Below are 19,481 nucleotides of genomic sequence, written 5' to 3' on the forward strand. Positions count from 1 at the left end.
CGGTTGGTGGGAATCAAACTGTGGGCCTCTGGCAGAGCAGCGGGTACTCTTAACCACTGGGCCATCTCTCCAGCCCTAAATACTTAATTTCAAAAAGCATTTTAAGTCAAGCATGGTGGTAATTCTAGCACTTAGGAAACTGAGGCAGGGGTATTATAAATGCAAGGACAGCCCGGCCTCCAGAGGGAGGCCTCTCTCAAAAGATGGTGGTTAAGAGCACTGGCTGCTCTTTTGAGAGGTCCTGTTCCTAGCACTTCAGTTCACAACCTCCTGCTACTCCAGTTCCGGGAGGTCTGACGCCCTCTTCAGGCCTCTCTGGCACAAGGAACACACATGTTGCCTAATACATGCGGGCAAAACAGCCAAACACGTAAGCTAAAAATAAATATTGCACAAAACGTTTGGTTATATTTAGCCAAGAACACCGTAAATGTGAACTTGGAAATCTTCCCCAAGAATCACGGTGAGTTTTTAATCACAATAAAATAAAATTGCGAATCAAAGCCACAATTAGGTAGAGGGCAGCTCTTTAATATTACGGGCTGTGGGCAACAGGCGGAACCCACACACGGGCTCCGCGGCTGACGTCACGAGCTTTGCGCTCGCTCGCTTTCAACGAGCATGCGTGTGGCGCGCTTCAACGGTCGCCGGGCCCTGCACCCAGCGCGCGTGCGCGCCGAAGCCGGCGCGGCCCCGCCTGCCTCTCCAGGTGGGAGGAGCCCGTCGCGCGAGCTCTCGGGAGCCACCTGCTCCCGCGCCATTACCCGGCCTAGCGCCCTCGCACATGCGCATTGGCCAACGCTGGCCTGGGAAGCAACGGAAAGGAGACTGGGAGTTACGCCTGCGCTCTGGATGCCCGTCGCGGAAGTGAGTGGGGGAGGGGGCCTTTTCCACGCGGAACCTACGGAGGGTGGGGCAGAAAGTGCGGGGGAGCGTCGTGTCGTGACTCCGCCCGTGGTGTCTGGAGCTTTTGCAAGTCACGTGAACACTGGCGTCTGGGCACAGGAATTATTCTTCGATTTTAAAGGATTTCGCAAAATCACTTTTTTTTTTCTTCTTCTACGCGAAGGAGCTTTTTTTTTTTTCTCTCTCTCTCTCTTTCATTTTTTGTCTTTGGAACTAGTTCGACCTGTTAGCCCGGACTGGCCTCAAACTTCCATCCTCCTGCTTCAGCCTCACAGACTCCGGGATTACAAGCCCGCCCCGTCTCAGTCGGAAATATTTCAGTTTTGTATTTACACCTGATGATTTCTTAACATTGCTGGAATGCTTGAGGCCTCAAAAAAAGTATTTTAGGAACCAAGCGTGGTAGCTCAGGCCAATAATCGCGGCACCCGGGAGGTAGAGGCATGAGGGTTTAGGAGACCAGCCTTCCTTCCAGGCGGCCATACCTCAAAGCAGAGCTCACCCACTCAGTGGTGTGAGCATGGAGGTCAGAAGACAAGTTACCGGAGCTAGCTCTCCTACCGGATGAGGCTCTGGGATTTGAACCAACCACCCACAGAGACACCGCCCCCAAGAAAGTCTTGAGTTAATAACGTTATTGGGCCAAAACCCCTTTAGGCTGAGACCAATGAATGAATCTTTTTGTGTAGCCGTGGCTGTCCTGGAACTCTTTCCTGAGCAGGCTGGTCTCAAACTCACAGAGATGCACTTGCCTTTGCCTCCCAGGTGCTGGGATTAAAGGTGTGTGCTACCACACTCTTGGAGATTTATGAGTTCTAATCACTGTTCTAAAAAAAATGTAAGATTAGGGATTCTTGTGCCCTGAGGAAGTTGCTCGGCTGTTCTAAGATTTTCTTGTTTGTATAGCTCCTATCTCCCTAAGTTAATTATCCCTTGAGGAAGAGAGGCTTAAAAGAGTACAAGGCCAAAGAGGAAACCAGCATGATTTTTTTTTTAAATGCTTCAAAACAAGCACAGAAAAATAATTAAAAAGGAAATTCTTTTTTTGTTTATTTTTGTTTTTTCGAGACAGTTTCTCTGTGTAGCCCTTGCTGTCCTGGAACTCACTCTGTAGACCAGGCTGGCCTTGAATTCAGAAATCCACCTGCCTCTGCCTCCTGAGTGTTGGGTTCAAAGGTATATGGCCCCTACCTCCTGGCAAGTATTTGCCCTTAACCACTGAGCCATCTCTCTAGCCCAAGAAGTAATTTTTTAAAGTGTGCCAGAGCCTCATTCTAATTCTGTATTGAACAAATAATAGTCCACAACTAGGATTATTCACACACAAGACAGTAGTACTGCTCTGTCTGCACAGTTCCAGAAAGTTCCTCAGAAGGGTTTACCTAATTGCAAGAATGGCCAGCTGTGTACTGGTCTCTTGGACCATAGGGCAGCCAGCATTACAGGCCATTCTTTTTCTGCACTTTCCCTAGTCTAGACAGTATGTAATCGTATGGAAGGGTTAGTTTAATTTTCACTTCTTTAATTGCTAGTGAGGCTGTGCTTTTTTTTCCCTTGGGATAATTTATTAGTTTTATTGCTTTGCCTAACAACTATTTTTGGACACTGTAATTTCCACTGGCTTATGCCTGTAGACATTATGCTTGGCTTTGACAGGGCATTTTGCAGCATGGTGGCAGCTACCTTTGCAATCCCAACACTTTAGAGCTAGAGTCAAGACAAACCAGAAGTTTATATCTGTCCTTGGTTACATAGTTCAAGGCTCACCTGGGCTACACGAGCGAGCCCATCTTGAAAAAAAATAAATAAAAGAGAGACAGACAGACAGACAGAAAGGGGATAGAGGCTAGCAGACAAAGCCCATTCCCTCTAACACGGTTCTGCCCTGGAGTAGAACTTTCCAGAATAAGGGACTGTTCTCATCCTGCCCGGTCCCATAGAGCAGTGCCACAGAGATTAGGAACAAAAAAAGGACTAAAGGGAGAGAAAAAGAGACAATCAGCAGATTCACTAGGAGATGGCCCACATAGCTGCAAGGAAACAAAATAAATAAATAAATAAAATAAAAGACATTGTTTCTGAAGGAGAAAATCCCAGCGGAAATCAGTTTTCACAAGAGGCATGCCAGTGCACACCTGTAATCTAAGCACTTGGGAGGTGAACACAGGAGGAAGGAGGATCAGGAGTTTAAGATCACCCTCAACTACAAAACAACTTAAGGCTAGTGCGGGCTACATGAGACCTTGTCACATTTTTACACTTCAGTGAAATGTTAAACAAGGGCTCGGATGGAATTCAAATGGTAAAACTTGTAGTTAGCATGCCTGGATCCCATCCCCAGCACTAAAAGAGAAAAAATTACAGGGTGGTAACATGAACCCATAACCCTAGCATTCAGGAGGCTCATGAGTTTCAGGCCAGCCTGGCCTACAAGTGAGTGCCCCAGAAACAAAGCCAAGACTACATGGTATTATTTTTTTCAAGACAGGGTTTCTCTGTGTAGCCATTTCTGAACTTACTCTGTACACCAGGCTGTCCTCAAACCCCGAGATCCGACTGCCTCTGCCTTTTGAGTGTTGGGATTGAAGGAATGTGCCAGTCACTGAACCTGTGCAAGGCCCTGGGTTCTGTGCTTAACACCATAAAATATTGACCAGTCACAGTGACTGGTCAGTCTCAGGACTCAGGAGGCAAAGACAGTCCAATCTGTTTCCATTTAAAATCAGCCTGGCCAGCAGCGCGCAGTGGCGAATGATTGTGTTCCCAGCAATCGGGGAGGCAGAGACAGGAGGATCCCTGTGAATTCAAGGCCAGCCTAGTCTACAAAGTGTGTCCAGGACAGCCAAGGCTACACGAGAAACCTCGTCTTGAAAAACCAAAACTAAAAATAAAATAAAATCAGCCTGGTCTACAAAGAGAGTTCCAGGCCAGCTAGAGCTACATAGGAAGTTCCTGTCTTTAAAGAAACAAACAGAAATTGGCCTGTGACCCAATCTAAACCTCTGATAGCCCCTAGAGGGCGCTCCTTCTACACGGAAGACTTGACAGACAGCTTTATAGATACAAAATTCATACATCATTTAGAGTCTACAGTTGGTTTTAAGACTTCCCACAGAGTTGTGAAACCATCACCACAGTCAATTTTAGAACAATCTTATCAACCCCAAAAAGAGAAATCCCAGCAAGCCTTGCCTGTTGTTACACACTTTCATCCCAGCACCCTGGAGCTGGTGACGGAAGGTCCGGGAAGCTGCAAAGAGAGCTGGAGGCCTGGTGCAGTGGCCCATGCTCTTAATTCTAGCCCTCAGAGAGTAGAAACAGCGTGATCTCATGAGACAGAGGCTATCCTGGTCTAGGAGGCAAGTTCCAGGCCCTCCAGGGCTGCAGAATGAGACTGTCTAAACAAAACGAAACAACTCGTGCCTTAAGCATGACTACCCAACACCCACTAACCTACCTTCTCTACTGATGGATTGGCCTCCCACGGACACTTGAAACGAATGGGATCTATTTAGTGTCCTTTGGTGTCCAGCTGTTCTCTCCCAGCATCGCGTTTCCAAGTACTGTCCGTGTTACAGCATGCACCATACAGGACTGCGTTCATTTTATGGCCCAATAATATTCCATTGCACAGAGAGACTTCACTTTGTTTATGCATTCACTCACTGCTGGGTACTTGGGCTGATTCCACCTTCTGTCCATTGTATTCAATGAGACTTGCTGGTCCAGACAGGTAGGTCTTTCCTGGTAATTCTGGGAAGGCTGAGACCCAAGCTGTTCTGATCCAGGACGCCCCACTCTCAATTTCATTTTCAGTATGAATGGTGCCCGCTGAATCTGGACACTTCTGAATGAGGTCTGAGGTTTCTTTGCTAGGGCAGAACACCCAGGCTTAAGCCAGAGCTTTGGAGTTTGTTAATGTCTACAGGACCACACCTCCCCAAGGTAGCATTTATATATGGGGGGGGGAAGCCTCTCTCTCTTCACATCACACGGGAACACCCTTCTTGTAAATGAAGTCCTTGAGAAGAGTCTAGTCACATCCCAACCTTGCAGATCTGGCGAGAGATTGTTATAAACGTGTTTGAGGGCTGGCAAGAGGGTTTGGAGGTGAAGAATGTTTGCTGCGCTTACAGAGGACTGGTGTCTGGTTCCCAGCACCAATCTGGAGGTTTACCACCAGGCATAATGTCAGTTAAAGGGTATCTCTGGTCTCTGCAGTCAACAGGCGGGAGAAATGTGGTACATTTTATATATTCAGGCAAAACTCAAACACATAAAACAAGAAATTTTACAAAATCTTTAACAAGAACAGCAAAAGGGCATTTGAAATAAATGCCAAAAGTCTTATACCAAGGACTTGCCAGTCCAAGTGACCCACTTACAGACTTGTGAAAAATGCCCCTGAGTTAGGGAGATGGCTCACTGGTTAAGAGTGCTGGCTGCTCTTCCCGAGGACCAGGGTTCCATCCCAGCACCCACATGGCGGCTCACAACTGTTTGTACCTCCAGGTCCAGGGGATCTGACATCCTCTTCTGGCTTTTATAGACACTGCACTCACATGGTACACAGACATCCATGCAGGCAAAACACTCATACACATAAAATAAAAACATTTTTAAAAAATGCTGGCAGATTCTGACCCCATAGGGAGAGCAGCATCATACGCCTACAACCTGTCCCCTTGGCCAGATTGTGATACAAATAAACCATAGCTCAGACCTGCCTCTGCGAGTCAGACCTGGCTTCCTCCAACTTTCATTAAACAAACAAACGAACAAAAAATGAGCCACTCACAGTGAGGAACTGATATGCAGAATGTTGGGTTGTAGTCTGGCCTAGAAAGAATGAGTGCCTGGACCTGACGGTGCCGCTCAGCAGGTGGCAAGGAGGCTCCGGACAGGGCCTCTAGCCAAAGGACATTTTGTACCAGGATAAAGGCTGGCTTCAGCTGCTGGCCAGGTGCCTGAAGAGGGAAGTAGAATGAGGAGAATCAGAGTCAGCCAGGGCAGGCTGTAGAACCCAGCTGGGCCAACTGAGTACTTGAGATAGGAATTTGGAAACAGCTGATTCCTGTAAGGAATTAAAATCACAGTGACACCAGGCAGTGCTGGCACACACCTTTAATCCCAGCCCTTGGGAGGCAGAGGCAGGCATATCTCTGTGAGTTCGAGGCCAGCCTGGTCTACAGAGTAAGTTCCAAGGCCGCCAGGGCTGCACAGAGAAACCCTGCCTGGAAACAAAATGAAACGAAATCACATTGACACAAAGAGCAGTTCATTTGTCACCAAGAACATAAGGAAGCTGACGGTGGGATGAGAAAGTCTTGGTGGCGAAAACCTTTGATCCCAGAACTTAGAGGCAGAGATAAATGGATCTCTGTGAGTTCCAACAATAAAAACCTACAAAACTTTCTCTGTTTTCAGACTGGGAAGAATAGCAGACATGTTGAGTGAAGGAAGAGGAAGTAGTGGCTATTCGTTACAGCCATGTTTTCCTGTGTGTTTGAAATTTGTATTCTGTGTGTGTGTGCGCGTGCATCACCACCACCCTGTTTGTTTATTTTTACACAAAATAAAAGTGAGAATGAGGGCTGGAGAGATGCCTCAGTGGTTAAGAGGTCTGTCTGCTCTTCAGAGGTCCTGAGTTCGAGTCCCAGCAACCACATGGTGACTCACAACCATCTGTACCCTCTACTGCCCTCTGTACTGGCAGGTACATAGAGCATTCAAAATAAATAAAAGCTTAAATTTAATACCAACACTTTCCAGGCAGACGAAGGTGGATCTCTGTTAGGCCAGCATGGTCTACATACTGAGTTCCAGGACAGCCAGGGCTATAGTGAGACCCTGTCTTGAGGGAAAAAAAAAAAAAATCTGAGAATGAAAAAGCTATGTCTCTACAGATAGATAATTCTAGGGGGCTGGGTGGGTGTGTTGGTAGCATTGCTAAATGCTGGAACAGAACAAACAAGAATGAAACACAAGGAGGTTCCCATTTTAAATAGGGTGGTTCTGAGAACTCCTGGGTTCTCATGTTCTAATGAGGAGCTAATGTTTGACAGGACAGGAAGGCAAGATCCGTGCTCTCAAGTGGAGGGAGAGAGGTCCTGGCAGCTGTCCCAAAAGAGCCCAAGGCCTGAGGCAGGAATGTGGCCCACTTTCCAAGAACAGCAGGGAAGCAAGTGTGTCGTAGCTCCAGCAAATGTTGAGTGGGAGGCTTAGCAGGACAGGACCAAGAGAAAAGTAGAGGAGTGAGGCAGGTCTTCCAGGAGCTGCAGGGCTACATCATAGGATATGAGCGTTTGGGGATCAAGATTTTGCATCTATGACTATGACTTCCACAGAGACGGTCTCCAAAGCAGTCCTATGAGACTATGAACAAAAATGACTTTCCTTGTCCTTATAATTTCCCGCTCTCCTGCCTCTGCAGGAAGAAGCCGGCATTACCAGCTTGCTTTGCTGTTACCGTAACAACCTCCCAGGAGCCTCACACTCCTGTTTAACTCTAGCTGAATGGAAACTCAAAGCTGCTGCTACAGGTGAGTTGGGTGGACGCAGCCGGGCTCGAGCTCAGAAATGACCCCCAGCTGTCTGTGCCCCGTGCCTCCAGTGCCCGAACTACTCTCCTTTGTTCTTTAGAAACAAAACAACCTGGGCAGGCTTGCAGACATTTCTTTTTCGGTGGACTTCAACCTCTCTGTAAGTTCAGAAAAGCGTGGGGACAAGAGTGGAGTCTTAGACAAGCAGTGACATTTATTGACACCGTAACCTCATTAGTGTCTGGGCAGGATTCTCTTACAGTTCTGAGGAAGTCCAGGACACACTGTCACTTTTGGGCTAATATGGCACCAATACCTCCTTTAACTTTTGTTCCTCTCTCTCTCCTTCTCTTTCTCTCTCTCTCAATTTTATGTGAGTGGGTGTTTTGCCTACTTGTATTTCTGTGTGCAATCTGTATGCCATCATTTGATTCCCTAGAACTGGAGTTACACTGTGAGCTGCGCTCTGGGTGTTGGGAACTGAGCCAGGTCCTCTGCAAGAGTGGTTAAGTGAAGCCGAGCATAGTGGGAGGCAGAGGCAGGTGGATCTCTGTGAGTTCCCAGCCAGCCTGGTATACAAAGGGAGTCCAGGGCAGCCAAGGCTACACAGAGAAACCCTGTCTCAAAAACCCAAAACAACAACAGAAGAGTGGTAAGTGCTCTTAACCACTGAGCCATCCTTCCCCCCCCCTCCTGCCCCGGTTTCTGCTTGTTTTTGAGCCAGGGGCCTCACTTTGTAGCCCAAGCTGACCTCAAACTCATGGTGATTCTTCTGCTTCAACTTTCTAGCAGTTCTGACTACAGGTTGCATTAACAGTCCCAGCATCCCTCTGTCCTTAGTTGGGGACATATTTTGTGCAGGTACTGGGTATGGTAAGAAACAGAAAAGCACATGGTCCCTTGTCATCTCTGCTGAGAATGGTGGCCAGAGCAGGGGTGCTTTCAGCAGGGAAAGGTACTACCAAGATTGGTCTTGAAGAGCATGTAAAGATACTGCAGATGCAGATTGGTAGCCCCAGAACTCTGCCAGCAGCAAAATCCTTCTGCCCCTCTCAAAGTTCCCACTCCCCATCTGAGGCCAGGGATCCAGATTCCTGCTGAAAGGTCATGTGGAGAAATGACTGGGTAGCGGTGGTGGCGGCGCAGCAGTTAAGAGCACCGCCTGCTCAGGCAGAGGATCTGGGTCTGCATCCCCAAATCCAGATGGTGGGTCATCACTGACTGTAACTCCAGTCACATGGGATCTGATGCTGCCTTCTGGAAAAGGCAGAGGACCAGTTGCTTGAGTACTTGCTTAGCATACATGAGGCCCTGGGTTTGATCCTCAGCACTGCATAAACAAAGCGTGATGTAGATCCATAGAAAGAGCTAGCCAGGGGTTTGAATAGAGTGCTTAAACAGAGGTCAGGGGTCAGATGCAGACAGATGACCAGTGTTTTGAGGACTTTCCTAGTGTATTTGTTTTGAGGCAAGGTCTCACTGTTTAGCCATTCTAGAACAATCAGTCACCTTGGACTCAGTCTCTTTAATTTGTGGGATCTCCCCAGCTGAAAGGCAACTCCCTAAGCATTCTCTGTCCCATCTATCAGACATGACCAAGCGATAATAGTGCAGGTGCTGGCCCCGGGATGCTTCTGCAGTGTGTGCAGAAGGCAGCTGTCTCTTTGCTCCCCACTCACACCCCTGGACTTACCACCACCTGACCCTTCCCACTGTGCTCCTCTTCCACCAAAGCCCAGTTTGATTGGTCCTCCTAGTCACCATGTCAGTGACCATCATTCTTCCCAGGAGCAGCGTCTCCCTGATGTCATCACAAACCCTGGGTTCCTATTGGTCTCCCTGGGTTCCAAAGGGATTGTGCCATCACACCTCCCATAGAAGGGACCCAGGAAAATGCAAAGGAGGTGGCTGTCCTGGGTCAATCCAGCACAGCAGGGTCCCCGCTGAGGGCTGCTCACCTGCCCTGGGGACTCAGAACACACATGACCTGCCCTCCTGGAACTCAGGCTGGCACCTCCCCAAGAAACCCCAGGATCCCAGAGATACATGGGATACACTGAGCCCCTGATGCCCCTACCTTTTGCCAGCCTCCTCCACCACCATCACAGAAGCACCCATCATGCCAGTCACCAAGTACCCCAAAAAAACAGAGCCCCTGTGGAAAAAATGGGAACAGAAAGCCCAGAAGAATGGACGGAGGCACCAAGTGTTCGCTGTGAATGGTGATCACTACGAAGGCGAGTGGAAAGACAACCTGAAACATGGTGAGTAGGAGACCCTTGAAGGATTAGTGGTCTGTGTGGGGTCAGTGTGTGTGGGTAATGCAAAACAAAGCAAAGCAGTGTATGTAGTCCATTAAGAACATAAACGGCCTGTCCCCAAACCTCCTTAGAGGGTGAGTGTTGACCAGGATCAGCCATGCTGTGGCTCTGAAATCCATCTCAATCCCGACTTCAGCTGAGCAAGGGCATAGGAACAGAAATGGGACAGGGGTCATGAGAAGCCAGCCCAAAGCTGGGGCTCTGGGGATTCTGTGATCCTCTCCTTCTGACAGGCTGGCTGAGCCTGGGGCTGGTTGGCAGGAGAAAAGGTAACACATTAAGAAAATGGTTTGCAGTAGGTGTCCTGGGCTTCAGACTCAGCCCTGATGCTCTGCAGATGGTGGAGCACAGGGCCTGGGCCTCAGGATACAGGTAGAACCTCTCCAACCCCCAGAAGTAACTGGGCGTCCATGAACACGTCTGTGTGCCTGGGCTCAGGTCTGACCAGCAGGGGGCGAAGGGGTTCTGGTGATGCAATACAAATCCTGACCGGGAGTGAGGTTGGGGTTGGACGGTGTGCCTCTATTTAAAAACTCAATCCAGTCTTGCAATTCCAGACTTAATGACCTTCTTTTCCTGCCTTCCTGGGTTATCTGCTCTAGAATCCACGAGCCTGCACGGCCAGAATCCCAGTTCTGCCAGCCTCAGTCTTGAGATAGTCATTACCATCACTGTGCAGGGCACAGTGGTGCACACCTTTAATCCCAGCGCACGGCGGAGGCAAGCTGGATCTCTATTGAGTTCGAGGCCAGCCTGGTCTACAAAATGAGTTCCAGAACAGCCAGGGCTGTTACACAGAGAAACCCTGTCTCAAAAAACAAAACAAGCAAGCAAGCAAACAAACAAAAAAGAGCTGGGAGGCCAGCAAGATGACTCAGGGAGTAAGGAGAGTTGCAGAGAATCTGTAGATCACCATCACATTCCCCAAGTGATGCAGCTGAGGCCCGGTGGGAGGAAGCCACTACTCCAGGGATAGTATGGGGTGTAAGGGCACCACAGAGGAAAGGGTTTATTTTAGCTTAAAATTCCACATTACAGTCTATTATCAAAGAAAGTCAGGACAGGAATTCAAGGCAGCCTCTGATACAGAGGAGAGGAAGGGAGGAAAGAGACAGAAGACAGTAGGAGCAAGGTGATGTTTGAGCTGCACTGAAAGGATGAAAATGCAGGGACCAGGCTGAAGGGCATTTGGTCTCAAGTTTTGACCTTAAGCCATAGGATCTGGTAGGTTAGTGTAGCTTGACTGAGGAGCAGACTAGAAGTCAGTGTAGCTGGAGCAGAGGCACGGGGAGAGAAAGTGGGCCAGACTGGGGTGTGGTTTTCGTGTAGACACCTGTAATTCCTGTTGTTGGCTGAGGAGGCAGATGTAGGAAGATTAAGGCTGGGCTATGACCCTGTCTCAAACAAAACAGTGGTGGGAAAGCCAAGTGTTATAGGCCAGTCCTGTTGTCCCAAGTGCTTGGAAGAGAATGTAGAAGATCAGGAGTTCAAGGTCAGCCTGAACTACTCCAGACCTTATCTCAAAACAAAATACAATTAAAAAAAGAAAGTAGTGGCCAGCTGTGGTGGCTCATAACTTTAGTTCCATTACTCCAGAGGCAGAAGTAGATTGATCTCTGTGAGTTCAAGACCAGGATGGTCTACATGGGGAGTTCCAGACAGCTGTGGCTGTATAATGAGACCCTATCTCCAAAACAAAGCAAAACACAGAGAGACAGAAAGAGAGAGAAAAAAAAACATTCAGATGCTAGTACAGATAACTATACAACAAATACATTGTGCCTCATGGACCACGGCACGTATATATATATATATATATATATATGCACCATGTGAGTACCTGGTGCCTAAGGAGATCAAAAGAGGGCATCAGATCCCACTGGAACTGAAGTTACAGGTGGTTGTGAGCTTCTGTCTGCATGCCGGGAACAGAACCCTGGTCCTCTGCAAAGGCGGCAAATGCTCATAACCACTGAACCATCTATCTCTCCAGCCCAAAGCTTTCTCTCTCTTTAGCGCAGACAAACACTGTTGGAAAGAAGGGTACAGGCTAGTCAGCACTGTGTGTGCCAAGCATGTGCTGGATGAAGGCTGAGTCTGCCCTTGTCAGGAAGAGCCTAGATCAAATTTTTATCTCCTAATGTGCATATCTTATTTCACAATTTCAAACAGCGCTAGGCAAATGACACATGACTGAAACCTCGTCTGCTTTAGATTTGAGATCCTAAGAGCGGGCGGGAGAGATAGCTTGGCAGTTAAGAACAAGTACTGTGCACTGGCCTTGGTGTACACATTTCTAAACCCTGCACTCAGGAGACAGAGGTAGGAAAATCTCTGACTTGGAGGCCAGCCTGATTTACATGGCAAGTTTGGGGCCAGTTCTGAGACCACATCTCAAACATAAAAAGCAAAACAAACTAAAAAGCTGAGAACCTGAGTTCAGTTCCCAGAGACTACATCCAGTGGCTCACAAGCACCTGTATCTTCAGCTTCCAGGGGTTACAACTCCCTCTTCTGGCCTCTGTAGCTACTACATTCACATGGTATAGACACAGGAGCAAAAATCTATCTTTAGAAATAAACATTCTTTTATAAACAAACAAAATTTAAAATACAAGGGCTAGGAATATAGCTCAATAATTGTCTTACTCAGGTTTTTATTATTATAAAACACTATGGCCAAAAGCAACTTGGAGAGGAAAGGGTTTATTTTAGCTTAAAATTTCACATTACAGTCTATTATCAAAGAAAGTCAGGACAGGAATTCAAGGCAGCATCTGATACAGAGGCCGGGGAAGTGCTGCTGACTGGCTTGCTCTTTGTGGCTTGCCTACTCTGCTTTCTTTTCCTTCCTTCCTTTCTTCCTTTTTTAGGGTTCATTTATTTTATGTGTGTGTTTGCCTGTATGTATGTGTGTGCAGCACATTCATTTCTGTGGATGGTGGTAAGCCAAGAGTATTGGGAAATGGACATTGATACTCTGTAAGAACAGCAAGAGTTCCCAACCATTGAGCCATCTCCCTTGCCACCCCTGCCCAAGTCTGCTTTCTTACAGCACACTCAGGTTCACTAACACAGGGGTGACAGAACCCACAGTGAGCTCTATGGCCCTTTCACACCAATCATCAATCAAGAAATGTCCCACCAGCTTGCCCTCAGGCCAATCTGGTGGAGACGTTTTCTCCCTCTTCAGGAATGACTCTGGCTGTGTCAAGTAGCTAGCATAGCGTAGACAGCTGCCTGACAAGAGCCGAGCCCAGCATGTGACCCCCAGCACTATAAAAACATAAAAGCGAATACGGGAAAATCCAAGGAAGAGAGTGATTGACTCAGCCATGGTTCTGATCACAGACTCGATTCTTCAGTCTAGAGTCTATAGCCAGAAGATGGTGGAACAAATGCCAGGGAGAGTGATGTGATTCCTGACACTTGTGAGAGTTTTCTTCCTAGCTAAAGGAAATGTTCAGAGGGGTATAAGTAAATCATAGATATTTTTCTTCATGTGCCCGTCCCTTCTGGGAGACACCTGGCTTTCACAGTTCCAGTGGTTGATTCTCCTTGAGAGACCCAACCAAGAAGCAGGATACTCTCCCTGCCACCAGCTGCTCTTGATCTAAGTTTATTCAGGGGACAGGAAATTCCCGCTTGCTAACGAGTCAACAGTGGAGTTGAGGAGTGGCTGCATGTAGACATGGGTGTTTGCTTGCCATGCTTGCTTTATGGTGACTTCATTCATTCATTCATTCATTCATTCATTCCTTTGCTACATTCACTGAAAGTATTGTGGCCAGGAAAGGTAGCACAAGCTGTAATCCATGGCTTTGAGAAGTGTAGGTGGAAGGATCATGAGGCAACAGGACAAGATCCTGTCTCAAGGGGCTGGAGAGATGGCTCAGAGGTTAAGAGCACGGCTTGCTTTTCCAGAGGTCCTGAGTTCAATTCCCAGCAACCATATGGTGGTTCACAACCACCCATAATGAGATCTGGTGCTCTCTTCTGGCGTTCAGGTGCACATGCAGACCGAACATTATATACTTAATAAAATCAATCTTACAAAAAAAAAAAAAATCCTGTCCCCCAAATTCCTAATACAGGATGACAGATGGTAAAAGACTTCCCGGGCATGCATAAAAGGCCCTGGGTTTGAGCTCCGTCACAGCATAAATGTAGGCACGTGTGATGTACATGGGTGAGTACAGGCATTGCCACGGCATGTGTGTAGATGGAAATCCAGTTCTTTCTCTCCACCGTGGGTCCTGGAGCTCAGACTCAAGTCACCAGGCTTGCATGGCCAGCACTTTCACCCCAGGAGCAGTCTCTCCAGCCCCGGCTTGGTCATCAGCTATAATCACAGTCCGAAATCTAGTCACCTTATGCTGAAATAGCCTTTGACCCATATCCATCTTTCTCATCTCTGAGTTTGACTGTTTGATAGTCCACATGACAGGCACATCACTTATCACTTGGTATTTGTCCTTCTACATCTGGTTTATTTTGCTCTTTATTTATTTATTTTTGGTTTGGGTTTTGTTTGTTTTGTTTTATTGGTTTTTTTGTGACAGGATTTCTGTGTAGCCCTTGATGTCCTGAACTCACTGTATAGACCAGGCTAGCCTCTCTCTGCCTCCTGAATGCTGGGATTAAAGGTGTGTGCTACCACTGCACAGCTGTTTCACTCATCTTAATGTCTTTCATCCATGTTGTAAACAGCAGGATTTCTTTTTCCTTTGTTTCACTGCTGGGAATTGAACCGAGGCTCTCACGCCACTTTCTGGCCTTTTTTTTTTTTTTTTTTTTTTTTTTTAACTTTATTTTGCCTCAGATTTGCCCAGGCTGGACTGGAACTCACCATCCTCCCGCCTCAGCTTCACCTCTGCCTCAGGTTTGCCATATCAGTATGGCTGTTAGTGGGCAGGAGAATCACTGTTGTCAGACACGGAACTTTCCTTTCTTCTCCATGCTTACAGTCTAAAGATGAGGTACAGACCCTATTCCAGTCACGAAGAAACCGTTCAGGGCAGAGGTCCCTGAGGTTTGGGCTGGAATGTGGCTTCTGGCTTCAGGGTGATAAACCATCTATGGTCTTTGCCCATCATGTGTCACCAGGGAAAGGAACACAGTTCTGGAAGAAGAGTGGTGCTATGTATGAAGGGGACTGGAAGTTTGGGAAGCAAGATGGCTATGGCATCCTTAGTCACCCTGACCCAGAGACTGGAAAGTACAGGAGGGTGTACTCAGGCTGGTGGAAAGGCGGTAAGAAATCGGTGAGTGGTTCCCAGCATGCCTTGTTTGTAGGGGAGGCAGAGTGTGTGTGTGTGTGTGTGTGTGTGTGTGTGTGTGTGTGTGTAGGGGGAAGGTGGGAGGTGGACCTTGAGCCAGTGTTTTGGTGGGTGGGAGAAGGAAGGGGGGATTATAGTCCTTCTCAAATCAAAACCAAGAAAACAGGAAGCAAGAGAAGGGGGCCCCTAGGGAGGAGCCCTTTAAAAACCTCTGTGGCTACAAGGAGACAGCAAGCAAGGTCTCCTCCCCTTCCCTCCCTCATTTCCTGGCTTTCTTCTCCCTGGTACCCCATTCTGAGAATCCTCTTTCTGTTGGCCTGAGTCCCATGAGAGCTCAGAAGCAGGGCGAGGGGCTGCAGAGTTCTGAAGATGGAGGCAGGAGGTTAGTGAGTTTGAGGGCAGCCTGGGCTATAAACCATGGACCCCGATAGTTACAGCCGTGTTGCTCTTGAGCAGTTAATGTATGTGGCGCTTGAGTGACTTTTCTGACAGCTTTGTTTTCGTGGCTATTTCCTTTTTACCAAGGGAGCAAGCTCAGAGAGGTGAAGTCCCTAGCCCGGTGTTAGAGACACAGCCAGCCAGTTGCACAGTCCGAGACACCAAGTTCTTTGCTCCTGGTGAAAAGACTGAGCCTAAAACAAATGCTTCACATTTCATGCAGAGTTAACAGTGGTTTTCCGTGGTTGAGAGATCGTGCAGTCTGACCTAGAATACACAGAGCAGGAGGTCACACCCGAAGAAGCAAGGAGCTGGCCAGGCAAATGTGTCAGAGGGTGAGAAGAAATAACAGAGATGCTAAACAGCAGGTCTTGTCTGCCCGAGGAAGGGAAGAGAGTAATGGCACCTGCGTCAGGGAGGTACAGATCAGTTACTTAAACCCAGCCAGTTTGAGTTGCGATCCCCAGCAGTCTCTGATTTCCTGCGGTTGGCCTCCAAATGTATGTATGTGTGTTTCTAAGTAGACTAGCTGAGGAGGCCACTGAATGCAGCCAGAGTTGGTTGGGCGATCATATGCGGGTGTCTGAAGGCAGTGAAGACACAGCTAGAATTCCTTCACCTCTGCTTGGAATGCGGGCTTGGAAGCGTAGGTGTGAGACTTGGGTAAACTGGCAAATGGGGGGACACCTTCCTGCTTTCAGGGCTATGGGATCCAGTTTTTCGGACCCAAGGAGTATTACGAGGGTGAGTGGTGTAACAACCAGCGCAGCGGGTGGGGACGCATGTACTACCACGACGGCAACATCTACGAAGGCCACTGGCAGAACGACAAGCCTGACGGGGAGGGCATGTTGCGGCTGAGTGAGTGCTCCGGGTCCATCAAACTTCGCCCCAACGCCTTCTGACCCCGCCCAGTCCCGGAAAGATCTGGCCCCAACCCCCTGCCCCGCCAGCCACGCCCCATAATACCATTCTTGTTGGCCGTGGGAAAAGTGAGATTCGACCTCCATGAGAGCCCAGTAAACTGAGGCCCTAGGTCAGGTGGGAGGGTGTAGGCGGTCAGTCTACAGGGTCTATAGGGTGTTTGGAGCCCCTATAGCTACAGGACTGCCTTCAGTGAGCTTCCCCTGAGCGTAACCTGGATTCAGTGAGCCCTGGCTGAGCAGAGCAAATGTCCCTGGTGCTTCATTCCTCATGGCCTGTACTCCGGGCGAGCTTGCATGAATTCAGATTCCGGTGTGAGCCGGCATTAGCTCTGGGACCCCGAGGTAATTAGCGTGAGCGGCTTCAGTCGTTTCCCTGTGGTTAACATACGCCCGAATTTTCTAAAAATGGGAAAGCCTGTGAGCTGGCTCGGTGGCTAACAATGGCGCTTCAGCACAGGCCTGACCATCTGGTTTGATCCTGATTCCCCAGAGATGCCCTCTTGCCTCCACATGTGTCTTACCCATGAACCACGGCATGCAAGGGCCTGCTTTTAACACATTCACGCCAGAAGAAAAAATGGGAGGTGAGCATGATCTCCCAACACCTGGGATCAGCAGTACTGCCTCGACTTAAGAGAGCAGCCTGAGCAGGCGCAGTGGTCTCCAGTCCCAGCACTCTGGGAGGCAAAGGCAGGCAGATCTCTGTAAGTTCTAGTCCTTCTTGGTCTACAAAGCGAGTCCAGGACAGCCAAGGCTACAAAAGAGAAACCCTGTCTCAAAAAACTGAGGAGGGGGGAGAGGGGGAACAGAGAGGGGAGAGAACGAGGAGAGAGAGAGAGAGAGAGAGAGAGAGAGAGAGAGAGAGAGAGAGAAGAAAGAAAGAAAAGAGAGTCTAAGACCAGCCTGTGCTAGCTGTGTAGCAAAATGCTGTCTCATAAAATGAAGTTTAGGCTTTAATCACAGTACTTGGGAAGCAGAGGCAGATAGAGCTCTGAATTCCTGTTCTACATCTGGAGTTTCCGGCCAAGGCCTGAGGGTATAGAGCACTTACCTGGCATGCTCAAAACCCCTAGCACTGCAGAACAAAACAAAATAACAAAAGCAGCTTTGGTTTTTGTTACTGCGCACAAACTGGAGCTATAACTGTAGCCCTCAAGGCAAAGGATGTGCCTAGTGCACAAGCGCCCTGTTCTATCTCCAACACCAAACAGTAAAGCTGGGCACGTGGACCACACCTGTAGTAATCCCAGCACTCTCAGAGGCAGAGGCAGGCAGATCTCTGTGAGTTCAAGGCCAGACTGGTCTACAAAGCAAATCCCAGTCAGCCAAGGCTACACAGAGAAACCCTGTCTCAAAAACAAACAAACAAAAAAATCAAATCTGTTTTTATTCCAAGATAGGAACTATCTTTTATTCCAAGTGGAACTCTTGGTAGCCTAGGCTGGCTTCAAACTCAGAGATTCACCTGCCCTGTCTCTCGAGTGCTAGGATTAAAGGCGTGAGCCACTGCAACTAGCAAAATAAAATCTCTTGAAGTGGTTGAAGTTGAGTGACATTTATGTTGAGCTGGACACTGCACCTACTGCTTTGTTCTTAATGACTCTCAGATAGCTAACATACTTGTCAGCAGCTGGGACTGGGCAGGCCCAGCCTGATCCTGGCTGCTTCCCTGCACCCAGCAGCCATGGCTTTTCCGAACTTTCTCTAGAGAACGGAAACAGATATGAGGGCAATTGGGAGAGAGGCATGAAGAATGGGCGTGGGCGTTTCTTTCATCTGGACCATGGTCAACTGTTTGAAGGCTTCTGGGTGGACGATGTGGCCAAGTGTGGCACCATGATTGACTTCGGCCGTGATGAGGCCCCTGAGCCCACCCAGTTCCCCATTCCTAAGGTAGGTGGTCCTCCTGCTGCCCAAAAACGAGACGAAAAGCTGCATCCACAGCCCCACGTGTCTGGGGACTATAGATGTGGTTCTTTTTTTTTTCCAAGCGGAGCATCTCTAGCAAGGCAGCCTGGGCCTTCCATGCTCCTTAAATCCACCAACCAGTCCTCCCTCCTCTCCCCTCCCCACTTTCCTGCAGGTGGAGATTTTAGACCCAGATGGCGTGCTGAAAAAAGCAATAGCTAAACTGATGCATCCTGAGGAGGGACACAACTGATGCCAGTTGAGAAGACACAGCCGGCTGCCCTCTCTGATGGCTGAGGCCGCTCTGGGTCCCCGAACACTGAAGGGCTCAGCAGAAGACCAGAGAGGGCAAGTTTCTTGCCTCGCGTGGTCCAGATTTTCCTTCCTGGTCACTCCTCTTTGAAACACGTTCCCAGAAGACCAAGTGCATTCCAGTCCTGCCCAGCTCCCCTCAGTTGCATTCTCAGCCTCCTGGGGTGGTTCATGCCTTCTCAAGGCCCTTGCACATGGCTGTGGGTTGTTGGTGGGGCCTTGTCTTGGGGTGGCTGTGGGGCTTTAGGGAGAGGGTGCGGGTGGTTGGTTTCTGATCCTAGCTCCAGCATCATCCCCTCCAGTGCAGACACTGCATGGAGGCTCAGGAGAAACTCCAGCCTGTGTCACCAAACTGCTCAGACCGGTGGAGCTCCTGCAGGAGGAACAACCAGTGTCTCTGGGCACACCCCTGGCTTCTCCAGAGGGACCCACTCCTCCAGACACTAGGTTATTCTTTGCCAGTGGGAATGGGGTATTCCTTCTCCATCAGGACCCACTTGTTTTAAAGCCTTTGCCCTATGGTGTTATATCTGAGTTCATGAAAATAAAGAACATGGTGGCCTTAATCCAAGGGCCTATGGCTTGAGTAGGGGTTGGAGGGGCCTGAAGGAGTGGAGAGGCCGCCTCCCCTAATGTGTGGATTTCTCCCCCGGTGTAGGTGTGTGTGTACATGTACACATGGGTATCAGGGGCAGCTGAGGGTATGAGACAGGGAAGCAAGTGGCTTTAGCTCTTCTGCCCTTAAGATAGCTCAGAGAAAAAGAGTGAGCCTGTACTCTGCCACAGTGGCCACTAAGACCTGAGCTCCTCACCTTCTTAGACTAATACAAGAATCCTGAGGAAGCTGTA

At 48.7% G+C, this 19,481-nt stretch overlaps 1 protein-coding gene across 1 annotated transcript; it reads left to right on the top strand.

Annotated features, from left to right (window-relative positions):
• Positions 1–705: 705 nt before the first annotated feature.
• Positions 706–19,198, top strand: Morn3 (MORN repeat containing 3). Its single transcript, XM_021631327.2, has 7 exons — positions 706–867; positions 7,340–7,448; positions 9,536–9,712; positions 14,876–15,033; positions 16,188–16,347; positions 18,121–18,305; positions 18,496–19,198. The coding sequence occupies exons 1-7, from the start codon at positions 853–855 to the stop codon at positions 18,571–18,573; spliced, it is 882 nt and encodes a 293-aa protein (XP_021487002.1). The 5' UTR covers positions 706–852; the 3' UTR covers positions 18,574–19,198.
• The last annotated feature ends 283 nt before the right edge of the window (positions 19,199–19,481 follow it).

The sequence above is a fragment of the Meriones unguiculatus genome, chromosome 4, assembly GCF_030254825.1.
Source record: "Meriones unguiculatus strain TT.TT164.6M chromosome 4, Bangor_MerUng_6.1, whole genome shotgun sequence".
Lineage (NCBI taxonomy): Eukaryota > Metazoa > Chordata > Mammalia > Rodentia > Muridae > Meriones > Meriones unguiculatus.